Source organism: Plectropomus leopardus, chromosome 2, assembly GCF_026936395.1.
Source record: "Plectropomus leopardus strain MGB_pleo_1.0 chromosome 2, ASM2693639v1, whole genome shotgun sequence".
In the NCBI taxonomy this organism is placed as follows: Eukaryota; Metazoa; Chordata; class Actinopteri; order Perciformes; family Serranidae; genus Plectropomus; species Plectropomus leopardus.
Genome location: NC_142177.1, coordinates 31240920 through 31265387, shown reverse-complemented (window position 1 = coordinate 31265387; position 24468 = coordinate 31240920). Strand labels below are relative to the sequence as shown.

Genomic DNA, 24468 nt, shown 5'->3' with positions numbered 1-24468 from the left:
AGATCGACAAACAATGATACAGGCCTCTTTTTCAGCATCTCAGCACTATTGTTTTCAAGTTATCTTGTTATACTTTAGCTCCATCTACTGGCGAACACATACAGGCACAAACATATGTCATGAAAATACACTCAACAGCACAGAACTGACAGCAGATTCATTCCTGGAAACATTTCCCTAAAAGATAAGTTTTTGTGGTATTTCCAGTAATTTGTTATAGATTCATCTGTCTGTATTTTTTTCTTTTACCAATCATACATACTCAAAAAGCTGTTTTTTTGTTTTGTTTGTTTTTTAAAAAGTCAGTATTTTTGTCTCCCCTTTGATCGTTGTTCTATTAGCTCAGTGGTTGTTTTAGCTGCGTACTTTTCTAAGAGGAAGGCTGTTTAGCAGAGAGAGAGAGAAAAAAGGAGAAGACTGTAAAAAAAGTTTGTGATCAAGTCTTCAATATGCCATTATATTTTGAATAATAATCTGAATTTTGGAAATGACACCTTCATCCAGAAAAGTAGCTCAAACAATCAATATTGAGCTTTGGAAATGTCTTGAATGCTACCTGGTGTAAATACACCAGAAGATTAGTACTGTAAATCTCATATTGCCTGCCTGAGACAGTTCAAGACATGCTAAGTAGAAATGGAGGTCACAGTAAATATTTGCAACTTAGGCCTGATGAGGCTGATTTATTTTTTATTAATATTTGCATTTTTTGATGCTGTATACTGGTTGTATTTTTTGTATTTTAGCAAAGAGACTACTGAGAAATGAATATGTATGGTCATTATAACCTTGCTAAAATAAAGTTCAAAGTGGCCTAAGATATATATATATTATATATATAAATGCAGCAATGTCTCGATAGGTCACAACAAAACACTTGCGTTTAGAGCCTACAAAAGCTGCTGGAAACACAGCGATGACTCACAACCAGTTTAGTTGTTTGTCGGCCTCAAAAACTGGTCTGCAGCTTGGCAGCCATCTCACCTATGTGACACTCTATCGACCATCCCCTCCACCTCCAAATGAAAAAGCCAGCTCATAAACCACATCACTTCAGAAAGGCTGATATGATACTTATGAAATTTGCAAATGTAAAGTATCCATGGTTTGCAGAAGCGTACAGTGCCAACATTTTCCTCTGACAACGGGGCTGATCTTTCAAAACATAAATTATTCATCATCAGAAAACAGCAACAAAGAAATAAAAGCACAGTTGACATCTTTACTATTGAGTAGTGTTGACAGTTGGAATATGCAGGAATGGGTCGATGGATATTTCGTTTACCTGCTGACGGTGATTTCGAAAAGCAAAAATGATCAATACTGGTGCATTTAAAAATCACATCAGCCTCAGTCTTTGAGCGCTGTCAGCTGAAAGATGGACTGTGACCTCAGATAAAAGAGATTATGTAACACAGTTACAGGCTACTCTTCATGTACCATTAGTGCTGCTCCTCTTTCAAAACAAGGACTCTAGTCTAACGCCAACTTCCAGCTCCTTTGTGCTCTGATTAACTGTGTAGTGCTGCTGTGTTTTAGTGGGATTGTGGCTAATATGGTTACCAGGCCTTTCCTACTAAAACAGAAGAACACTGTGGTGACAATGCAACAAGAAGTGATTAGTCAGGTTAGATTTGCCACAGTTGCATAGTCAATATACACATAACATCACATGTCAGTTCATCATGTCCTGTTCCTAAGAATCCTCCCTGAAGTATAAACCACATTACAGAAATCTGTCGTGTTATCAGTGTTTTCGCTCTCCAAGACAATATCCAGTAGGCCTATCTTATTAAATAAGGAATCTTTCATAAAGGATTTATAACCTGTTTATTATGACTTGAGGGATGTACTTTTTACTAAAGTGCCATTAATTTATTTTGTATAATTATAATATGTTATGTATAATATATTTTTTTTTTAAAAACTGAGTTGTGCTTCAGGAAGATAACTGTTTTCGTATGAAATTTTCTTGCTCAAGCTTGGGAAATAAGGCAGAACATTTTGTTTAAGACTGAGCTGTAAATTAATCTTTAAATCTTTGTAATTAAATTAAATGTAATTAATTATTTGACTGCTGCAGCTGTAATTTTGGTGTCCTATAAAACCTTAAAATGGGCTTCAGACATTTATCATTTTTTTTTGACCAAATGCAAAATGTGGCAAGTAGCAGACATACGAGCCTGTGAAGATCTAACTATATCACTTGTACTTGAGCAACACTTTAATGGCAACTCAGATATAATGTAGTTGGTCATACTATCACATAGTCGTTTGTAGTGTGAACACAGCCTTAGCCAACAGCCAACGGTTGTGTTTGCAGGTTCGAAATGTTTTTTTCAGGGGTGTGTTGGAGGCTCTGCAGCTTTACATGTCTCAGAGAGGGTTGTGCCTTGTGACAGATGTGAACATTAATGGCATCTTCCTCAGCTGAGTTGTAATATTAGGTAGCTCAGTAATGTAAGGTGAGCTAGCAGTAGGTGAGCTTGTGTGTGGTAATATGATTGACGAGTGTAGTTTGTTAGAAAGAAAATTAAAACTGCTTTCAATAAGGTTTGCTGCTCGACTTATTTAAAAGGGGCAGTATACCACAAAATCAAAAAATACATGCATACATTTTCTGTTTTCTTTTTAAAATAATACACTCTTCCTTCTGTGCAGTGATACAGCGTAGTTCCATGGGAAAAAAAATAGTTCCTACATGAAACTGCTCATAGCAAGGTCTGTTGATTATCTTGAGTAACCGGGTCATGAATTCTGGAAAGATACATTGCTGTTGAGTTTCTCCAAATGTAATTTTTGTTGCTTAGAGCACCACAAACCTAGTGCCATCTAGTTCCATTAAACTGCAAAGAAAGCAGACATCTCTTATATCTCCGACACTAAGCAACTCACACAGAAACAATCTATACTGTTAAATAGCATTACAGGTAAGGAGACAACTATGATATTTTTGATTTTCAGGTAAACTGTCCCTTTAAGAAGATTTAGAATAATCATAAATCCAGACATCATGGTAGCATATCATCCTAAATTTGTCATTGGCTGACTTTCACATTAAAGTGTGCAAATACCCGTGACTAAAGCAGCCTATAAATATTAGTTGTCGGTGTTTGATATTTTTTGGATGTCTCTGATATGTTCGCGGTTGGCTGCACATCCCTGTGAAGCCCTGCCTTCTGAGATGAGTTATAGCCATCTGCCGGATTACAGTCTGTACGCAGCCAGTGAGGCTTTATTCTGTTTGAATGAGGAAAACATCGTGTCTGCCTGCCTGAGAGCTGTCACATGGGGCCGAGAAAGGGGAAAAATCGCTTCCTGAAATGATCCTCGTCACCGGCGGTGTATTGTTTTGTGTTTTTTTCTCTCTAACATCGCATCGCATTTAATTTTCCCATCCGGATCTTTGTGAGTGTGTGTGCCGATGATGATTAGCAAAGTTAAAAACGCGATGTCCACTCTGGTGGGAGGGATGATGCCGCACGGACACCACCACCACCACAACCATCACTCAGGTGGCGGCCAGACCTGCGGACCGGACAGTCTGCCGCCGCGCTTCCCCTACGGCCGGCCGGATTTCTTGGACCTCACCCCGGAGCTCCTGCAGTACTCCACCGAGCACGCATCACGGCCGGTGCTCACGTTAAAGAGAGACAGCAGGCTTCCCTGGCGGACGGGATACGCAGAGTGAGTGACGCTCGTGGACGAAATGTCCGAAATAAAATCATCACATCACCGAATATTATGATTTAATTATATCCCGATGAGTGTCAGGCCTGTGCTGCTGCAGCCTCAGCAGCTCTCAGAGCACTGCAGCAGCCAAATGATGGCCAACATGGCCTTTCTGCTGCTACCTTACTGTTCCTCCCCTGAGCTAAATATCAGGAGCAGTGTGTAATTAGTTGGTCATGACACATAAACATTTGTTTTCAAATATATTTGACTAGAGGCTCCTCCTTGGGTCAATTTAAATTGTTATTGTGAGAGGATACAAAAGTAAAAGCAGGAAATGTCCACCTACTCATGCTACTAACAAGCATTGTGTCTTTTCTTATGCGTGACCTTAATGATATTCAAAAAAAGCTCATGCCCTTTTTTTGTCCTTTAAGGGGAGATTATTTGTTTTTTTCCATTCACAAAGAGCCTTTGAACATGTGCTTTTGTCGAATACTTTCAGTTGTTTCATCTTCGTCCCTCATAAAAATGGTTTTAGAAACCAATGAGGATTCACATTTTTTTGTGAGCATAGGGGCAAAACTCCACTGCTCATGTCCTTGGCTTTACTGCAGGTGCTTTTATATACTCCAATACACCTGCAGTGCTCCCTCAGGTAGAAACAAAGCAGCAGCATCTCATTCACACGACTGGTCAGGATTTGCTGCTCAGGCGATTCCCACTGAGGAAAAACACTTGCAGACATTCCACTCTCCCAGAGGAGGGGGGGTTAGGTTATAAAGGACTGAACAGTCCTGGAGTACAGTACATGGGCTATACCACCTCTGACTGTCCTCCTATAACCAGTTGGAAACAGGAAAAAAAAATGGCTGAGTCACACAGAGAGTCTCGAGGGGAAGGGGGACTTGATTTGTGACGACAAGCCGTCTCAGAAGACTGAATGAGAGAGGTCAGATGAGGATGCTGTAAAGCATAAAGAGAGTATAGTGCGTGGGAATGTGCACCGTCACCAGTGCTGTCATCTGCATTCTGCTGCAAATGACTCTGATGTAAGTCACTGATACTGTAATCACGGCATTAGCAGTGCTGTTTACTACACAACCTAATCGGCTGATCTGCTCATGCATCAGCTGTCAGCGCTCGAGTGTAAAACAAAGCCAAAACAGTCCACACCCAACAGTGCTCAATTATCACATTGTGAGCATATGAAACAAACCCCGACATTAATGCATCAGCAATTAATACTGGAAATATGGACTCTGTTCACTCACTAAAATGCAGCAGCAGTGTCAAATTGCAGCTGTAATCTGGTTGTACATTTGGATGAATGGAGTGTTTATTGGGGATTGACTGAAGAAGTTATTCATTTACTCAGATGGCTGATATTGCTCCAGGTGTTTAATGAACTGTGATGTGCGTGGATTGATCCAAACACAAATGCCTCATCTGTGAAGCTTCACTTTAGATCAATCTGGCTGAAATAAAAATCTTCAGAGAGCAAGATTTATCTATTGGGGCATCTATCATCTTCATCTCTTTTGTCTGGTGCTGTTTACTCCCTTTGTGCTGTAATGAGTGGGAACAATGATGTCCAAACAGCTCAGGTGGATGAGGTCCAGTTGGAGGCCTCCCTGCTGGATTACGTCCAGATTTCAAGCAACTTCTCCACTTTGATATCGCTTAATTAGTGTAACTCTGGCAGTAATGAGAATTTGTGGTCGTTGCAGTGTTTTGATTTGTTTTCACTGGTCCTGTTGTGTCGCGTGTTGCACAAGAATGTGGTAGTGAAAGCTTTGAGCATCGTTACGGTCTCAGACGTCACTTTATAGAGACGCATGGCACCTTATGTCAAATGGAATTGTCGATTTAAAATCTATCTGCCATTATAGCACCACACAGGTGGTTTAGGATGCTCAAGATAATAAGTCTAATTGATGCAATAACGCCGTCGTGCAACACTGTGTCAGCATGAACATGAGAGTGCACTTAAGGTAAGCCTCTCCAAGTGCTTTTGTCAAATGGATATTTAATAGAATTTAATATGGAGGCAAGCATCCAGGGCTTGGCACTGGGATCATGAACGAGCGTGAGGAGGCAAAGACTCATTTTGGAAATGTTTTTATAGCTATTTTCTTTCAGTTCAAGCCAAGATATTCACGGGAACAAATTTTAATAAGTCTTTCTATATATATCATCAGTGACTTCATATATAATTGATCAACGTCTATAAATCTGAAATATTATTAATAATGCATGAATAAACAGATGTTACACCAGCATAAAAGTAAAGGAGAAAATCATTAAAAGCTCTCTGTGATTCCAGACCACCATCAATACCAAAAACCCTAGCTCACAAAGTAAACAAAAGTGTATGTATCCGCCTTGTGACTCTGATATGCTCCAAATTTAGTAGGTTTTTCATTGGCCAATGCTACACCATTCCACCAAGTTTCATGAAAAAAGGGGCAGTAGTTTTTTAAAATCAAGCTGACAAACAGATGATGTCTCAATCCCAATACACCGCTTAGTTATACCCAGCTGTTTACGTCCACATCTACGGGCAGGGTATCTCCGTTATTGTTGGGAAAGAGGGTTAGGCTGAAGAGTAAAGGCTTCACAGTCTTCCAAACTGAGGTTTTTCCAGAGGCACACCCCAAACTGAGTGTTATTAGAAATCTTGCAAGATGCAGCATAAGAGCGACAAAAGAAACCTACAAATAAATTATTTTTGCATTACTAAAGATGCAAAAATTATGATGATGATTGTTATAGGGGAAGTTTTCAACTCCTACTCACTATAGACTAACTCTGCTTCAAGAGGAATCAGGCCACACAAAATCAAGGGGTAAGGGTAACATAAACTTGTTACCAGTGATAATTCGGACGCATGATTCTGTTTTCAAGCAATGCAGTGAAAACTAAATCTCTGCTATGATTTGGAAAAGTTCCTGCCACTCTGAACATTAAAAATGCGGTAAATCTTTTGTTCAAGCAGCTACAATCAATATTTTTATAACAATGTGTGATATGATGTGAATATGATAACGTGAATTTGAAAATTATTTGTGTAAGAACATCATGAGATGCTTTGCAGGCAGTAATGAACCTACAAAGACTTATCACTGGAATCAGCAGCTCCCCTTGAATTTACAGTGAATTTCAGTTCATTTATTTATCTGTCCAGCCCACAGGTTTGCTGTTTTGACTCACTCTCACAGCTCTCACGGTATCATTTTGTCATTATTCAGAGATAAAGCTCCAAAAACCTACTGTACACGAGCTGTTCAACAGCAAACAACTGAAAACGTTCTCTATTAGTCAGTGAACACAGTGAAACATTTAGCAGCTTAACAGCCTGATATTTTTCTCTGAAGTTGGAGGAGACCAAAAACAGAGCTAAAAGAGAGCAGATATTGGGCTTACAATCACCAGGTGGAAATAAACCTCATTCAATCACAACTTGTTTCTGCCGCCAAGTGGCCACAAAGATGTTATTCTGTGTTTAAAATGCATGGTTCAGGTGCACCCAGGAGAAACGCTGTATTGCTCCCATCTTTTTTTTTTTTAAGCACAATACAAGTGATAAGAAAAGCTGATTACCAACAACATTGGTTAAGCTTTGAGGAAGTTGAAGTGTAGATACTTTCACTGTGAAATAATGTTTTACTGTGGATTCCATGTATTCTAATGCAGTGATCAATTATTTACATGTTTTTGATTCATACCACAGTTCTTGCTCAAACTTAAGTTGACACTACTCTGTGTCCAGTTCCTAAACGGATGGTGAGACACCGTTTACAAGTTGCAGCACGTTTTCATTACAATGCCTGCATTATGTTCTAAGCAATATTCAAGTTACCACAGTACCTGTTATTACTGCACTGGGGATTTTGTTTCTGTCAGGTCTCGCCTTTCAGTTTTCATTTCAGCATTGCACCATGTTTCGTGCAAACATGATGAGCAACTTCCTCTCCCTGCAAAGGAATTCAGAAAATGACTCAACGAATTCCTACAGTACATGCTACGGATGAATACTTTGCACAGGCCTGCAGTGTATGTTTAGCTGCTCACCTCCACCTGACGTGGAGCAGTTTAGTAGAAACCAGAGATCTAGTCTGTAAAAATCCTCTCAAACAGTCCACTTTTTTACTCTCACATGTGTCTGTGTTATGAGCCGAAAGATTTCAAAGCACACCAACAGGACAGACTGCTCATACAGGTACTTTGAAACGCTATACTGACCACGAGTAATGTCAAAACTGCCATGAGCAAAGAAGATAGTCACATCAGTTACATCCATGTTTCAGGAAGTTAAGATTTTCACTGGAAAATTATCAACACATCATGATCTAAAAAGGATGATTTCAGAGATGTTTACTGGATTACATGCAGCACTGATCTGCCTCTGACTAAACCACAACACTTCACATCAGCCTTTCCTGTGTTGCAGAGGTTGACAGCACATGAGGTGAACTGCAACTTTTTTTAACCACAGCTTGACATGTTACGACAGAATGTTTCTTTTCTTCCAGAGAAGACGCCTAATAAGCACAGACATTTTATCACATTTATTGATGCTGAAACGTCTGGCAGCTGCAATTACAGAATTCACTGGAACTCTCAACTTCCTCTTTTAAACTCTCCTTGCATAATATACAGTTCAGTAGGGCGGTTCACACATAGTTTTACTAAACATGACCAAAAAGGTTTTCAGTCACAAGTTGTGGAGACATATGACCGAAACGTAGCTATGCGAAAGAGTTATATTATAGGAAGGCTTGAGCTCCTGGTTTAGAATCACATCCTCCCACACCAAAGACATTATGTTTAATTATAGCTCATTGAGCGCATGTGACTGCTTTCAAAACAGAGAATAATTGCTGATTCTTTACTGCGGATTGGCGAAACTTCATGACACTGCAAAAAAACTGTAGAAAGAAAAGCACTTTTATATTCAAACTAATCTCTTCTCAAAACAAATTACTATATTTTTGGCCGATATAAGAAATGTCTTAATTTTTTTTTTTTAAAAAAGGCAGTAAAAAAAATCTTTACACTGGTATTTTATTCTACATTATTACCTTTACTAACATACGATGTTTTTATTTAAAGGTCCAGTGTGTAAGATTTAGGGGGATTTTGTAGCATCTAGCAGTGAGACTAGCAGATTGCAACCAGCTGAAACTTCTCCTGGTAATAAATACTACAGTGTTCATTGTTCAGGAGGTTTTTACAGGGAGCGGAATTTTCTGCAGAGGTTTCCTCCTCTCTAAAACAAATGCACCAGGTGATTAAACCGCTAAAATACTCTGAAGAAAGCAGTTTCGTGTTACGAATCAGAGTTTTTCCTATGTTATTTGGCACATAAGAGATGGGCCACTAGCCGAGCACCTGCTACCTATTTTCTCTTTTAACCTAACGTTTACTCACCTTAGTTCTGATCCAGATGTTCAGGTGGTTTTTAGTGGGAGCCAAATCCTCCACAGAGGTCTCTTCCTCTCCAAAACAGCCGGACCTGGTGATTAAAACCCATAAAAACACTGAATAACTCAGTTTCACAGTCCAAATCAGTGTTTCTCCAATGCTGTTTGGCATGTAGGAGATAGGTAGCTAGCTCAGCACCTGCTAATGTGTGCTCACCTTTTTTAACTTAAGATCCAGACGTTCAGAAAATGTTAATTCCGGGGGCCGTATTATGTGCAGAAGCCATTTCATATTTAAATAATCAGTGTTTTTCTATGCTTTCATCGCAGAGGGGCTGCTAACTATGGTGGCTGAAACATAAAAATGAATGGTCCTGAAGCCAGTGTTTGGTTTGTCCCATCTTTAAATACATGGCACAACTTGTCTCCATAGATGAGCTCCTGCCTCCTATGCAAACATAAATGCCGCCCCTAAAGGTGATAAAAAGAAAACACTGAAGAAAACATACTTACTTTATCATATTCAATTTATGCCAATATATCTAGCTCAATCCTAAACACTAGATCTTTAAAAGACTACAATGTGAAAGCATCTTTAGAAAAGTAACATTGTAAGACAAGACCATATAAGAGGTATTTGGGGGGGGGGGGTAAAGCACCGTCAGCCTCTGATAGTAACAGCAGATAAAAAACGTATACTTTGCATTTCGTGCTAACATTTGGCCTTGGCAGAAAGTTTAGACGATAATCAGGCGACTTTAAATTCTTCGCTGTCATTAGTCCTAATGCACAGAGCGCAGTGCAGGACACTGTGGTGCCTGTCTGCTGCTTTCAACTGATTAGACAGTGAAAAGGCTTTTTATAATCCAGATTTGGACAGCAGTTGGATTTTTTTGCCTCTTTTTTTTCTGCTGCTCTCTGATATTAGAGCTTTTGGCCAGAGAGCGACCATTTTCTGCCGTGATTGTAATCAGCAGAACTATTTGCAAAGTGAGAGGTCAAAAGTCTTGTTTTGATTTTTACTCTGGATTTTTCCTGCTCCTGTGTTTGCAAGTCCAGTTTTTCCCCATGCTGCTCTTTCATTTTTGGTCTCTTACGTCTTTTCTCTTCCTCTGAAGATGCCAGCTGATAAATGACTAATCCTTCCTCTGCAGAAGAAGAAGAGGGAATCTTAATGACAATACTTGAATTACTGGAATTGCGCAATAGGCATTATGCTGTATTATCCAGCTAATGTGGCATTTATCTATAATTGAAACTGAAAATGTTATATAATACACCAGCATGAGGTCCAAACTGCAGCCTGTCCAAGTCTGTGAAATGTGGCAGCTTAAAATCCAATGCCAGTGGATGTTTTTATGTTGTCACCCATTTACACAGATCGCATGCACTTATACAAACTGATAAACATTTTATAAAACATGTCTTTTTTATATATTTGTATTTTTTTTTCCCCCTAGCTTTCTACGCAGACATCAATTTCTGTTCACTTCATTAAAGAATGAAAATCAAGTAGCAGATTCTTGAAATGTGCTTGAGTTGTGTAATCTAACAACTGAACATCAAGTCTGCATTAATTGTTACTGCTGAGATTTTCATGCTGTGGTAATGCAATAACAGCTGCCCTAATCAATATTTTTACATTAACAATATATTAAATTACTATACAGTAAGTCAGAAATTAAGGAGGGGGACAAACTTTTCCAAACCGGGCTCCTCGACCACAACCACTCCAGCAGCACCAGTGATGCAAAGACCTTTTCATGGCCCCCTGGGCCTTGAGCCATGGTCATCTGTACTCTTTGAAGCCCCCTAACCTCGGACTGCAGGAAGTAATGTGAAGTTACAAACTCAGAGAATTACTACTGGACTCCGCAGTTCACCTTTGCTTTACAGAGCTTTCAGTTCATTGTTTCAGTTTTACTGGCCACAGGTTTACTGTTTTGGTTCATTCTCACGGCTCTCTTCGACCTCATTTCCAGACAATGGAGGCTGGTAGATAGCAACTAGCTGGTGAAAACAGTGAAGCATTTAGCTGCTTAAGAGGGAAATATTTCCCTCAGGAGTTTGTAAAGTCCAGAGGAGAGTAAAATGAGAGTGAATATTGGATTTAAATTCTCCAGTTGGCCAGGAACACGACCCCAAATTAATGCTAATGTTCTGTCTGCAGGATGTGTAAACAAGCAACAGTTTGCTGACACATAACAACTTAATAATATGTAAGTGTTGTTTTTACAGCTTGTTGCACTTGGCTGAGTTATCCAAAGTGGAAAGAAAAAAATCCACAATGCAGGTTAAGGATTACACAACAAAATCAAGCAAATCACAAGAATCTGCTAATTATTTTTTTTTTAGCATAACATACTGGAATTAATGGACATAAACGGTTTAAAAAAAGGAACCAGACATTTTTATATGAAAACACACTGCTGCTGCAGCGCCAATAGAAGTGTCACACTGCAGCATGTCAATGTCAGATTTTATTATTTTTACTAAAGTAAAAGATATGAGTACTTCTTCCATCTCTGCATAAGCTTGAAATCATGTGAGTACATCTACTGCTTAAACTTGATTTCTCACTTGAAAAGCCAGTCTCCAGAAGAATGGCCTGCCAGGCAGTATCTTTTTTTGCCATTGTCTTTATAGTGTTGAGATTGTGGGTTGTATAGTTTGAGATATTTGTCGAGCTCAATAACTACTAATGCTCAATACAGCAAAAGCAAGGGTTGAGGAGAGGAGTGAAGCTGCTGCAGGAGCAGAGAGGAGAAACTATTACAGGAGCCGGGATGTACAAGCAGGGAGTGAGTGGGAAATATACGCATTTTTTCAGGGGCAGAGAGGCTGGAAATTGGACAGTGGCGTGAAGTGTCATGGGACAGAACATCCAGGAGCACGGGGATTTACATAGAAAATAGTGATAACGGTTTTGGTAAGCCATTCAGCTGCGGTGTGTTTTGGCCTTTCAGCTGTGAATCATGCATTTAAAAATGCCTGATAACAGTGTTTTACACATTATTTGCAGAGCTGGATCATGAAAAGCCCTGCTTGGCACCCCTGGTGAAACTAAACATGTGATTGAGCATGCACAAATTTCAAGGTGTAAGTGTAAATCTGTTTATTCCAATTTTTCATAGAAAAAGGTACACAAACAGTTTCCTACAGCTTCACCACTGTTCTGCATTGCCACCTCCAGCGAACACTCCTGCAGCACACACCAGGGCAGATGATGCTGCTCGAGTATGAAACATTACTCTAAAGCTATTATCCTCTGCAGGCATCAGCTCATAATAAAAACACTTAATCCTGCCTGCAAGTTCCCTCTGGGACATGACAGCATCCTGCTCTACCTTTTCCCCCCTCACTCTTCAACTCTCTCCATATTTCTGGCTGCTATTACATTTTCATGTGGTTAGAGGAATGAGAGCAAACACGATATAAATCATCTGACTCCAGGCTCACCTGTCTTCCTCGCTTCTTTCTCCATCAGGGTGATCAATGCGGGGAAGAGCATGCTGAACGAGGACCAGGCCTCTTGTGAGAAGCTATTCGTGAAGAAGCCGAGTGGCAAACACCGCAACTCCTCTCTGCTGGAGGACAATGGGGTGAGCGAAGGGGCAAGCGCCCAAACATGTCTGCAATAAACAATTAGTGAAAATGTTTTTAAATCTGACGTCAGTGTACTAAGTCCTGAGGGTGTCTAAGGTTTAAAATCTTAAAACAGTATAGTCTGAGCAGTAGTGCATTGAAATTAATTAATCACTAATCATATGCATTGTAGGTATGATATCCAATAGTGGTGTCTATGTAACCTATTTAGTATTGATTAATTCACCGCAAGTTACTTTGGGTTTTCTAATTTTTCACTATGTAGACTAACCATTCAAATGATGTTTCTTTCACTGTTCCTCATCTGGTCATTACAAAGCGAAAAATCAGAAACAAGTCCCAGTTGTTAAAAAATATACAAGACAGCCTTTTTTTAGATGTTTCTATCTTCACCCTCAGCTTTGTGGTAATAAGATACAACTGCAGAGACCCCAAAGTCCCCCCAAAACTGATCAAAAACAAGACTTTTTGCCAAATTCTACTACTTTCATTTGAATCTTTGTATTGTCTTTTGTTAAGTTTGAAATGTCAGACCTGTGTTTAGACCTTTACTTAAATGTGAAAGGGGTCACATGTATAAACTGCAGACTTGATTCTCAGTTTCTAAAGCCCTGTAATTTTTTTTAATGTATCCTGTTTATTTCTTAGGGACAGTACATATTAATAGATATTAGCCTACTGTAAATATGAAAGAATTAGCCAGGAGGCTGGTTGACACTTATAATCCCAGGCCAGCTTAATATCAAGAAACAAGCTGATGTAAGGCATATGTCACATTTCACAGTTCAAATAAACAAAAAAAGAAGACCCAAATAAAGACCCAAAAGAACAAGGAAAAATATAAAACTAAACTAACCAGGACAATGCAAGGACCATGAGGGACGAGGGACACCAGCAGCAATAGAGACGATCTGACTCTAAAACAGAGAAAACACACAAGGAAGCGTGGTGTTAATGAGGGACAGGTGAATCAAATCAGGGCAGGGCAGACAGTCACTAAGGCAGGAAGTCACACAAAACAAAAAACATGAGCAGAGACCCTCAAAATAGATTATGAAATGGGGCACCCAGTAGCTCGGTTGGTAGAGCGGGAACCCCGTGCACAGCCTCGGCCCTTTGCTGCATGTCATCCCCTCTCTCTACCCCTTTCAAACTTGAGCTTTTCTATCCATTAAAGGCTAAAAGCCCCCGTAAAAAATTTTTAAAAGAATTTAAAAAATAAACTAAAATATAAAGAAAAGAGGAAAGAAAAACAGACCCATGACAGCATGCCGAAAAGTAAAACACAGCAGAAGCTGAACAGGGACATGGGCCGCAGTAAAGGCAGAGTAAATTACAGTTCAGCAAAGCAAACACAAACAATTACAGAACAGCTCTAATTACCAACACGGAGGAGTAAACACACTTACAGGACTCAGGACAGACCTATCTGTTACAGACTGACTACGCTTGTGGTGCGTCCTCTCACACACACACACACACACATACACACACTCACACACACATATACACACTCGTCCTCCATTTGGTGTAAATGAATTACATCATCCCTTACTGCGCTCCTCCCCCTCTTTTGTTTAGTATCAGAGTGGTAAGCAGATGTCTTGTGCCTGTTCATCTGTTAGTCAGACAGACTGCTTGCAAACATTCCTGCAGTCGCAAAGGTGGCATCATGGTAGATCAGCAAAACGCCTGCAATGAGGATTTTTTTCTTTCAGACTCTCCATCACTTCTGTCGACCCCGTTTCTAGGGATAGTCTTGATGTTTAATGTAATATAACTTCAATTTCATATTTTCTGCATACTGCTGTCCTGTGTTGTTTTAGACTTAAATGATGCCATATGAATCATGTAAAGTAAAGCAACAAGATTTTAATGTCTTGTCAGCTTTCCCATAAGAGTATCATCTAAATTTGCTGCAAATTTGGTTCAGTATTGAGACCTGAAACAGAAGATACATATTGCTTAGCATTAAAATAAAATGTCACCAGCTGCAGACCCAGAGCCTAAACCCTCACAAATCTCTGCCTTCTGCTCAGAGATGTAATCTCATGAGAGATTTATAAACCATAGGAAATATTACTAAATAATACTTTTATGACATTTATTTTATACATTTTTATCTTAATATCATTTTTTTAGGATGGTACAGGAATCCCTCTCCACTTCTGGGGCGTGTTTGATGGACATGCAGGTTCTGGTGCCGCCATTATGGCCTCCAAGCTTCTTCACCGCCTCATCAGAGATCGTTTGAGTGAAATTTGCCACCTGCTGGAGAGCCCCAACAGTGCGCCTCCCATCTGCCTAGCTAAGAACGGCAGCCCATACCAGGCGGACACGAAGAAGGGGGCCGCACAAGAAACAGAAGACCCCGATGCTGTCAACGACTCAACAGTGCGCTTTCACATGGAGAAGGTTGTCAGTTTGGAGAGCCTGGTGATGGGAGTCATAGAGACCGCCTTCTCACAGATGGTAAGCAGATGATCACTAACAGCTTATGTGAGAAAACAGGAAAACAGCATTTTGCATAGTTCAAGCTGCACGAGGTATTTATGCACTTTTTTATGTACAAACAGCAACATTTCTGAAGATTTTAACTTCAGTTCCCATGAAACCCTTCAGGCGTCCTATCGTAGCAGGTCTGTTAGAATTTAGACCAAAGCCAGAAAGAGAAAGGTCTCATTTTGGTAAATCTATTTTTCTCAAAGCTTTTTTAAGCCACGTTGGAGGTGTGGCTCAAGGAATGACAAAGTCATATGTTGGTCAGTCAGTTGATATACCGCTTTGAACAATTATTGGTTGCATTACCATGAAATCTAGTACACACATTCATACCCCACTCAAAATTATTTGTAATCATTTTGGTGATCCTCCACTCTTCATCTAAAGCCATCACCAGGTTAAAATTTTACTTTATGCAATTCTTTATGCTTTAATATCTGCAAAACTAATGGCACTTCTATCTGCCTCAGCTGTACTTTCTGTTTGGTGTTCATTAGAAAAAATTGTTTGCATGCTAACTCACTAACCCAAGATGGTAAATGTGGATAAGACCAGGGTTACATTTGTTGGCAGTGTTGTCTCAAATTGAGCACGGCTGTTGTGCACTTACAGAAAATGACATTTGCAACATTTAACCTTCTTTTTATTGGTAAACTGCAGCCAGAAGAAGCATTACTGCCAACTGTGACAACTATTGTTGGCCACCAAAATATCTGCCAGCTTGTTTGCTTGTTTGCTTAAAACTTTACTCCAGCTAAGAAAAGCATTTTAAATCACATCATCATAATTTCAAGTCTATGATTCGACCTCGCAGGAGGGACCAGCAGGAGAAACACTGCTGCCCATATTCAGTAGGCTGCATACCATGGAAGTAAACCCGGGGGCTAAAAAATTTTGGGGGTGTATGTGCCAGACAAACAACTCCATTGGACTGAATAGGTGCCATCCTGGTGTGTGGTATCCTGTTATTATTATACATCTATGGTTTACCTGAGCTGCTTCCCTGACCGGCACCAGTTAAGAGGTCCCTTCCCTGCCTCTACATAGAGGGTGAGAAGTGTCCAGCATCCCAAACTCAACTTTTTGACCATTATGAGAATACACTGCATTTTGTCATACTTGTCAGCGTGAGCAAGTATAAGTACGAGAGAATACAGATTGAGACACAGCAATTGTCACTGTGAGCATGTTAGCATTTTGCTCAAAGCACTGCTGTGCCCACGTGCAGCCTCGCAGAGCTGATAGCATGGCTGCAGGCTGTAATTTTTAAAATCTCTTCTTGTCTGTTAATTAAGTATTCAAACTTGAGGATTCAAATTGGGCATATAGGCCAAATCTGTCAATGAGCTCAAAGTGATGCTCTCTTACCTGATGCAACTACTGTTTGGTTTAGATGATACTGACAACAAACCACATCCTGGGTAATGCATTCTTCAAAGCCTCCTTGTTTCTCCCCTTTAGCACTGTGCTGTTTTGTTTTGAATATGAATATTTATGGAGAAAATAATGAGCTATTCAGGGTGATGAGAGGCAAAGTGAGCTCTTACGCCACTGAGGTTTTGTGGCCTTTTGTCTTTACTTGGATTGTGTTTCTCTCTCTTTATTTTAGGATGACCTAATTGAGAAGGAAAAAACATCATATGCCATCTCTGGTGGGTGTTGTGCCTTAGCTGCCATTCATTTAATGGGAAAACTCTACGTAGCCAATGCTGGAGATAGCAGGTGAGAGACCTAAATAAACTTCATACTGCACACCACAGAATGTAATATGTGTAATTTACTCTCGCTCTCCACAGCACAGTGCATGAAGCTTTATACTCAGTACTCAATCTTCTCAGACAGTGTAGCTTCTTGTGCCCCCTGGGGTTCACTCTGTGTACTGCAGCACCATGTAACCTACTGATGCTCTTTCTGACCAACCTACTTTAGGCTCTCTGCAGCTCCTTAAAAAATTAAATTTTCTAAATTTTAGTCCTTAAAAATTATTAAATTGTCTTAAATTTGGATTTCTTTGGTTGTCATTTCCACAAACATGTGATCTAATTTCAAACATCCATCTTTTAATTCATTTTTGCGACAATGAGTAAAGCTCTCCTGCATGAAAGTCTGCATTTCAGATACAAATCTGTAAACCTAACACTGAATCTAATACTGTCTTCTTACTTCATGTTTACACTTATCTGTTGACAAAATTTATATCTAAGTGTCCGATACATGTAGACATCATGTACTCATATGAGCTATTTTTGTAATATGGGAAAAATAAAACATTTAAAAAAACCTTCTTACCCCCATCTCCATCTTTGTCTCTGCAGGGCCATAATCATACGAAATAATGAAGTTGTTCCCATGACGAATGAATTCACACCTGAGTCAGAGAGACAGCGGCTACAGTATCTGGTATTCTTCTGCCTTCTTTAAATACAATTTTTTTACCAACATGATTAACAGCACAATAACTGTTTAAGAGGATTTAATTATCTTATAGGTGCATAGCAAGCTGTTAAAAGGAGAGTATAAACAGTTGATCTGCACTCGTCAAAGGAGGTTTTAAGTTCAGTTGAGTGTGATGAAGACTAGGAAATCCTGTATCACACTCACATAATCTGACGTTCATCGGTTGCCTGTTTTAGTTGTAGCTGTGAGTCACAGAGTAGGTGGATGATGTTTGCTGCTAAATCAGGGAGGTGTTATGTTCCTTCACTTTGCTGCACGCTGTACTGCAGGTCTTCAGTTACACATGCAGTCTTTTCTTCAGAGGCGTTATGGACTTTTGGGCTAAAGTAAAGTGTTGCAGTTTTATGAGATTTGTTCCATTTTGTGTGTCACATTTCAGGGCTTCCTGAGGCCAGAGCTCCTGGGTAATGAGTTCACTCACATTGAGTTCCCTCGGAGGATCCAGCACAGTGAGCTGGGGAAAAAGATGCTCTACAGAGACCACACCATGACTGGCTGGTAAAGCTGGAGATCCTTTTTAATTACACGTCTGACAGTTAATCACTATTCATGAATACTTTTCTCTGTATTTAACATTCAAAAGTTTGTTGGTGGACAAATTAATAAGGATTTCCAATCAAGGGCAGCATCTAACGATCTGCAAGTTATTTTCTGAATGAATCAATTATTCATTTAGTCTATGGAATATCAGTTTTCATCACAGTTTATTTGTGTAAATTGCATTTTGAACAAGTTGAAAACCTCAAATATTGAAGGAATACTTAACCAACAAAATGATCATTCGTATATCAATTCGGGTTGTTGTTGTGCACTGTGTACCTATACCTTTGAAAAGTAATGCACCACTATGTGCACATTTGATAATCACATAATCGTGAGCCAGTAGTTGGTATATTACCCATGTAAATAAAAAGGACGTGATTACATGACAAATGCACTGATGGTGGTAAAAAAGGAAGCAGCATAAAAAGCAAAATCGGCTAAAGGAGGCGGGTAGGGGAAGTGGATGGGCCAAACGAACACAGGACCTTCCCCAAGAGTTTGAAAAGAATTTAATTTGGTTATTTAAAGGTACATTGTCACTTTGTGATGCCCAACCACATTTCTTTTCCTAAACCTAACTTCCTTTACCTTCCTTTAATTCCTTTACTTTCCTAAACCTAATGTAACTTAAAGTTAAGTATGTAATGTGGCAGTGCCAAGTTATGATTGTTTTCCTAAATCCAACCTAAATAATCTAACTTGCCCAAACCTAACCTCAGTAAAACATTACATTTCATATGTAACATGATGATGGCATTCAGCGGGCACTAACTCATTAGATATCATTTGAAACATTGTCTGAGGATATGTTGATAATTGACTCACCCGTGTTACGCTGAATTCGTGAAGAAATATTTGTTTTTCTCGCATCCCTCCACACTGAATGAAGAATCTAAAAACAAAGAAAAAGAAAATTGATGATTTGGAAGAAAAACTTTAAAACATCCATTTATTAACTCTCACCCGATTTATGCAGTAAAATCCAAGTCTCATTTATTTCACCATGTGCTCAGAACTTCCCAAACACATGCATTTTTACTGTAACATTACTATTAAAAAACACTTCCGTATACATGTAGTACTTCTTTGCAAGTGCATGCATTTTAACTCTGCATGTGGATTCCACTGAGCACAGTGAGCAGGAAGTACTGAGCATATGACCTCATAAATGAGACTTAGTTATACTGCACAAGTTAAGTCAAAGTTCATAATGTGGTTACATACAAGAAAAACAGTTGTCTTCACAATTTTTACTGAATATGAGGTGAGTAATTGATATACAAAGTATAGTTTTATGAGTTAAATATTCCTTCAAATTTACAATTCTGGAAAAAAAACAGAAAACCAGCAAATACAAAAATTTACAAAACTAGAATAAGTGAATTGTTGGAATTTATGCTTGGAAAAAGACTTCATTTATTTAGTTATAATTGTTTTTGAATACTTTTTCAAACAGTTGTGTTTCAGTAACTTACATCTGACATTTGTTTGTTGGTTTTGTTGTAGGGCTTATAAGACTATCGTCGAAGATGACCTAAAATTCCCTCTGATATATGGAGAGGGTAAAAAGGTAGGAAATGTGGAAAAAAACCACCACAGATAATCTTCAGCTGAACATCATTGTGTGGCACTTTTTCATCTACAAGTTATCTGTTAAATACTTTAGTGTCGGCCCGGGTAGAAATGAGACCTGCTCAACATTTTCATTTTAGTCTGAGAGAACATTGTCTTCACTTAATAATCCCTCATAAATGGATTTTCCGAGAACTAAATCACATCCCAAGCCAATAACCCACATTACTTTGTGTTTTGTCCTCACACAGGCACGCGTCATGGCGACAATCGGAGTGACCCGTGGGCTTGGAGATCACGACCTGAAGGTGTACAACTCCAACATTTACATCAAGCCCTTCCTCTCATGTGTCCCTGAGGTGAGTGTGAAGAGTCAGATGCAGCAGTGCGAATCAGCAGTGCCCAAATAATATTGTTGCTTTAGTCACTTTGGAGCCCTTTTTTGGGGTTTTTGGTGCAAAGAAACAAACTGAAACCAGCTTTATTTATAGCTTCTTTGCAGGTCTCCAGTAAATTTTAAAGATCTTTTTAATTATGACTTTTTCTGTTATCAATCCAATATACAATATCAAAGGAACAAAATAACTCGGTGCACACTTCTTCTTTATAAAGTCATACACAGGTTTAACTTTGCAAACGTCAACTTCAAGCTATATCTTGATTTATTCCGTTTATCTGCAGCAGCTGCAACAGAATTCACTTTGGAAACCTCAGTATAATACAATTTCTTTTTTTATTTCCTTCACATAATAATCCCTGACCTGTAAAGATCTTACTATATCTTTGTTTTCAAGATCAAATTCCTTCTTCAGTTGATAAAAATGTATATTTTGCACAGTGCTATAACACTTGCAGCTACAAGTGCGCACATCCTTTTTTGATATCTTGCCACTCATCTCAGCAGTTCTTATTTTTGTTTTATGGTGTTAAAAATACTCTCCGCCCCTCGTCAGACTTTATTTCTCATTTCCTGTTAAAGCATTTCTCAGCTCGGCATTACAAGAATATTATCACGCTTCTATTTCTTGAACATGGCTTATCTAAATCTTGTTGTTACATCACTCTAAATAAGTGGATCAACTTAATGTCAAAAAATGTGAATGAACATGAGCAGCTTTAATTCTGTAAATGGGGGTCATGCCCTTTGTGTGTCAGCATACAGTTTCTAATCTTCCAGCACTGAGCACAGGAAAAGCTTACTACCTATGCAAGATTGTTCTATAAATCATGACAGAACTATGAATAAATATGAATCAATAATGTGTCTCTCTGTCACAGGTAAAGGTTTATAACGTGGATGAAAACAAACACGGCCCAGACGACGTCTTGGTCATGGGCACAGATGGATTATGGGACGTAACGACAGACAGGGAAGTGGCAGATGCTGTGTCAGCTTACTTATCCTGCTGTGACCCTTCTGATCCCATGAGGTATGCCAAATAATCCTTTACACTAGGCTTCTGCTCTGGTTATATGTTCTGTCATGTGCCGTGCGAACACGGTCTCCATGAAGGCTAAAGTTTCATAAATCATGCATGAGCACGGACTCAATATGTCCACTTGGTGGTGACAAATACTCAAGTCTCCTGCAAAATGGTGCTTAGTAATAGTAAGAATATAGTGTATATAGTATATACAGAATACATAGAACCATATATAGCATATACAGTACAAGTTATGGCTTCGGCCAGATAATACTTTATAATAAGTAAGTAATAGTAAGTAAGTAATAGTAAGCAGAAGAATATGTATTTTTGACTTTGGGATGGACTTTCCTTTTAAGCACGCCTCCCATTTTGTCATTTTTAAACATATAATAAGTTCTTAATAATACATTATTATACAGTTAAAAGCAGACATAAGGCCATTTTACATTGTTTTCAACAATTATAACTTATCAATATAAATATAGTTGTGTTGTATTATATTGAGGTTGTTTAATGTATTTTTATATAATTTATATTCATTTTTGTTCTTTTGTTGTTTATTTATTTATTTATTTATTTATTTATTCTGTCATTCCTCTGTGGATTTGTAGTTATTTTGACATATGTTTAGACGAACGACATCTCAGGGGGTTTTATCCTAATAAATCAATCACGTAGTTAGCCTTTATGTTGACTTTGTTAAGTGTTACCCTGCAGTTGAACTAAGTCAGACAGTTAAGGGACTGAAATCATTTTTAGAAACCACTGCACAAAAAGCTAACTTTATTTTGTCTGAAATACTTAACTTGATTAAATATGAATCTGTTTTTTGTATGTGTGCGTATGTTCGTTTAAAATGATAGTGCATGGTGTAATGACTGTTTTCCTGTTATACAGGTACACTCTGGCAGCCCAGGACCTGCTGATGAGATCACGCGGTGTGCTTAAAGAGCGCGGCTGGCGGTTACCCAACGAAAGACTGGGCTCAGGTGATGACATCACAGTGTTTGTCATCCCACTGGCGGGGCAGGAGTCAGACTCATGACAAGGTGTTGCAGAGACTGCTATGACGGGGACGACCCTGAACTGACGGGGCGACGGGAGAACAAAACCCCTTTGTCACTGAGAGGACTCGGTCTGAGCCGCACCTTCATCAACCCAGACCGCGTCACTTTACTTCAGCCCAACCCAGGATCCAACATCATTTGGTTGGTCTCGGTCATGTAACTAAAAATTTTCATTGACATTATAAGAGAACTTTTCCTCCCAGACCTGCTGTTTGTGAAAGTTGCCAGTGAGAATTAAACCCTTGTTGTATTTTCGTTTCCTGTTTATGTTTGAGGCTGGACTGCTACTCAATCCTTTAAATGGATTGCTCATTTTCATGTCATGCCCTGAATGTGACTCTTTTGTAAAAAAAAAAAAAAGGAAAGAAAGAAAGAAAAAGAAAAGCCTCTTGCAGTTTCACAATCATATTTTAAAGAGGATTGCAGTAAAGAATGCAAGGAAGCCAAAGAGATGCTGTTATTGGGGGTGGGTGATACCAAAACTTCAATCCAATACCAAGTAATACAGGGCCAGAAACACCAATATTAATACAGATACTTTTATTATTAAAGGTGGCTTATGTTGTCTAATGTAGGGGAAAGCAGTGTGTCGTGACTTATGAGGTAAATAATCAGTCTGCTGGAATAACAGCCAATAATGACCAATTATAGTTTGTAAACCACCAGTTTCATCATAATATGATATTATATCAATTCTCTGGACAACACTGCAGTTTTTGGGACCTGCAATTGACATGAAATGATATCACAAACAGCTGTTTTTTGCTTGTCACACAATGTTAGCTTAAGCACTTTAACATTACATAAATTAGCCTACCGTCTTGCAGAATTTAGCTTTCAATTTAAATGTAATATTTATATTTTTTCTTACTCAGCACTGGATAAAGTCGCTGCATCTCCTGACAAACCAGTGCAGTACTTTCAGCCCACATACATGTGTTTTGGTCTAACATCATTGAAACAGAGCAGCTAATGTTGCTTCTTTGCTATTAGAAGCTAGCAGACTGAGATGCCCGGCCAGGAAGGTACATTGTTGTTAATCCCATAAAATTTTTCTTTTCATACAGCATGTGCTCTGTATGTTGACCCTTATTTTCTCCAAAATACAAAATATTTCCACTCTGCTGATTTATTCAAAGGCACTATCCTCGTTTACCCTCTCTTGGCGGCTGGCCATAATCTGCCTGCCGCTGACAGTTGCAAAGAATTTCAAAATAAAGGCACATCCTAAAGATGATGATATGATTGATTGATCAAATTGCATCCTTGATCACTGAATAGATATATTGATCCAAATGGTTTACGCAGATAAGTTTTACTCTTGAAAATCAAATGGGTACAATGTAGAAGAGAGAGACTGATGACTATATATTAGTATCAGTCCTATTAATGATGGAATTGATCTTCAAAACAAAAACTTGGTATTGGTATTTTGGTACTGATCTGCCCACCCCTAGCTGTTATGACAGAAGGATGGAAATCTGTAAATCAATATATAAAACATAAACAGCAAAAAGAAAAAAAATCATTAGCGTCATGTCTGTACATTAAAGAAGCATGTAGGAAGCAAAAACAGGAATGGACCTTTTTTCAGCACACAGATTCAGTCTGTATTACTTTACTTCCTGTGTTTATGATGAATGATTGATGGCACTTGAAGACTGTTGCACATGCTCTGTGGTAGCCTGTTGATTTGTGGCATCTTTTTATTGAATGTGCTCATAGATTTTTTTTTTATTTTTGTCATCACGATAAAGAGAACAGTTGTGTTTAGTTTAAAAAAATATAAAAAGTAATGTATCATTTCTTTAATTTAACTTTCATTTTTTTAACTCTCAGAGGAGAGTCTCGGTATAGTAAGATGTGATAAACTTCACACATATGCCTTATTAAGATTTGAAGGAGTTTTTTTTCTTCAGATGCACTAAATTTGACTATTAGAAGAACATTCGATGCCCTTAAGTGTACTGCATACCTCTTTTGTACCATTTTTGTTATGTCATGTTGTTATTTAGATTATCAAGATATATTTTTAAAGACAGCTTTTGTTGTAAAACAGCATCAGATGTTTTATTTTTTATGTTTCTATCCATTAACTCTTTGTTTAGAGATGGTGTGTCCTAGAACGTGAGCTACCAAAATATAAGGTAGAGGGATAAAGTGTACCAGCTTAGAAATAAATCTGATTTTTTCCCA

The 24468-nt window shown here is 38.7% G+C and overlaps 2 protein-coding genes across 2 annotated transcripts in view; one reads left to right on the top strand and one right to left on the bottom strand.

The window, feature by feature from the left end:
- The window catches only part of tafa3a (TAFA chemokine like family member 3a), a 173443-nt gene extending 160748 nt beyond the window's left edge, over nucleotides 1-12695 (bottom strand). Inside the window, exons 1-2 of the transcript XR_015779601.1 lie at nucleotides 12558-12695; nucleotides 9106-9190 (exon numbers count right to left, since the gene is read on the bottom strand). The gene's annotated coding sequence lies outside the window, so the exon portion shown is untranslated. The remainder of the gene's footprint in view (nucleotides 1-9105; nucleotides 9191-12557) is intronic.
- Nucleotides 168-24468, top strand: ppm1j (protein phosphatase, Mg2+/Mn2+ dependent, 1J). The gene is made up of 10 exons (XM_042508437.2): nucleotides 168-3687; nucleotides 12586-12700; nucleotides 14847-15176; nucleotides 16816-16928; nucleotides 17522-17606; nucleotides 18043-18161; nucleotides 19713-19776; nucleotides 20030-20137; nucleotides 21057-21208; nucleotides 22103-24468. Exons 1-10 carry the CDS (start codon nucleotides 3425-3427, stop codon nucleotides 22248-22250), a joined length of 1497 nt encoding a protein of 498 aa, XP_042364371.1. The 5' UTR covers nucleotides 168-3424; the 3' UTR covers nucleotides 22251-24468.

Bases quoted from the DNA above. Each gene is read 5' to 3' on its own strand.
- ppm1j (XM_042508437.2), top strand. From the start codon at position 3,425: ATGATGATTAGCAAAGTTAAAAACGCGATGTCCACTCTGGTGGGAGGG. The intron at 3,688-12,585 runs GTGAGTGACGCT...TTTCTCCATCAG, and splicing joins TGGCGGACGGGATACGCAGA to GGTGATCAATGCGGGGAAGA. The intron at 17,607-18,042 runs GTATTCTTCTGC...GTCACATTTCAG, and splicing joins GACAGCGGCTACAGTATCTG to GGCTTCCTGAGGCCAGAGCT.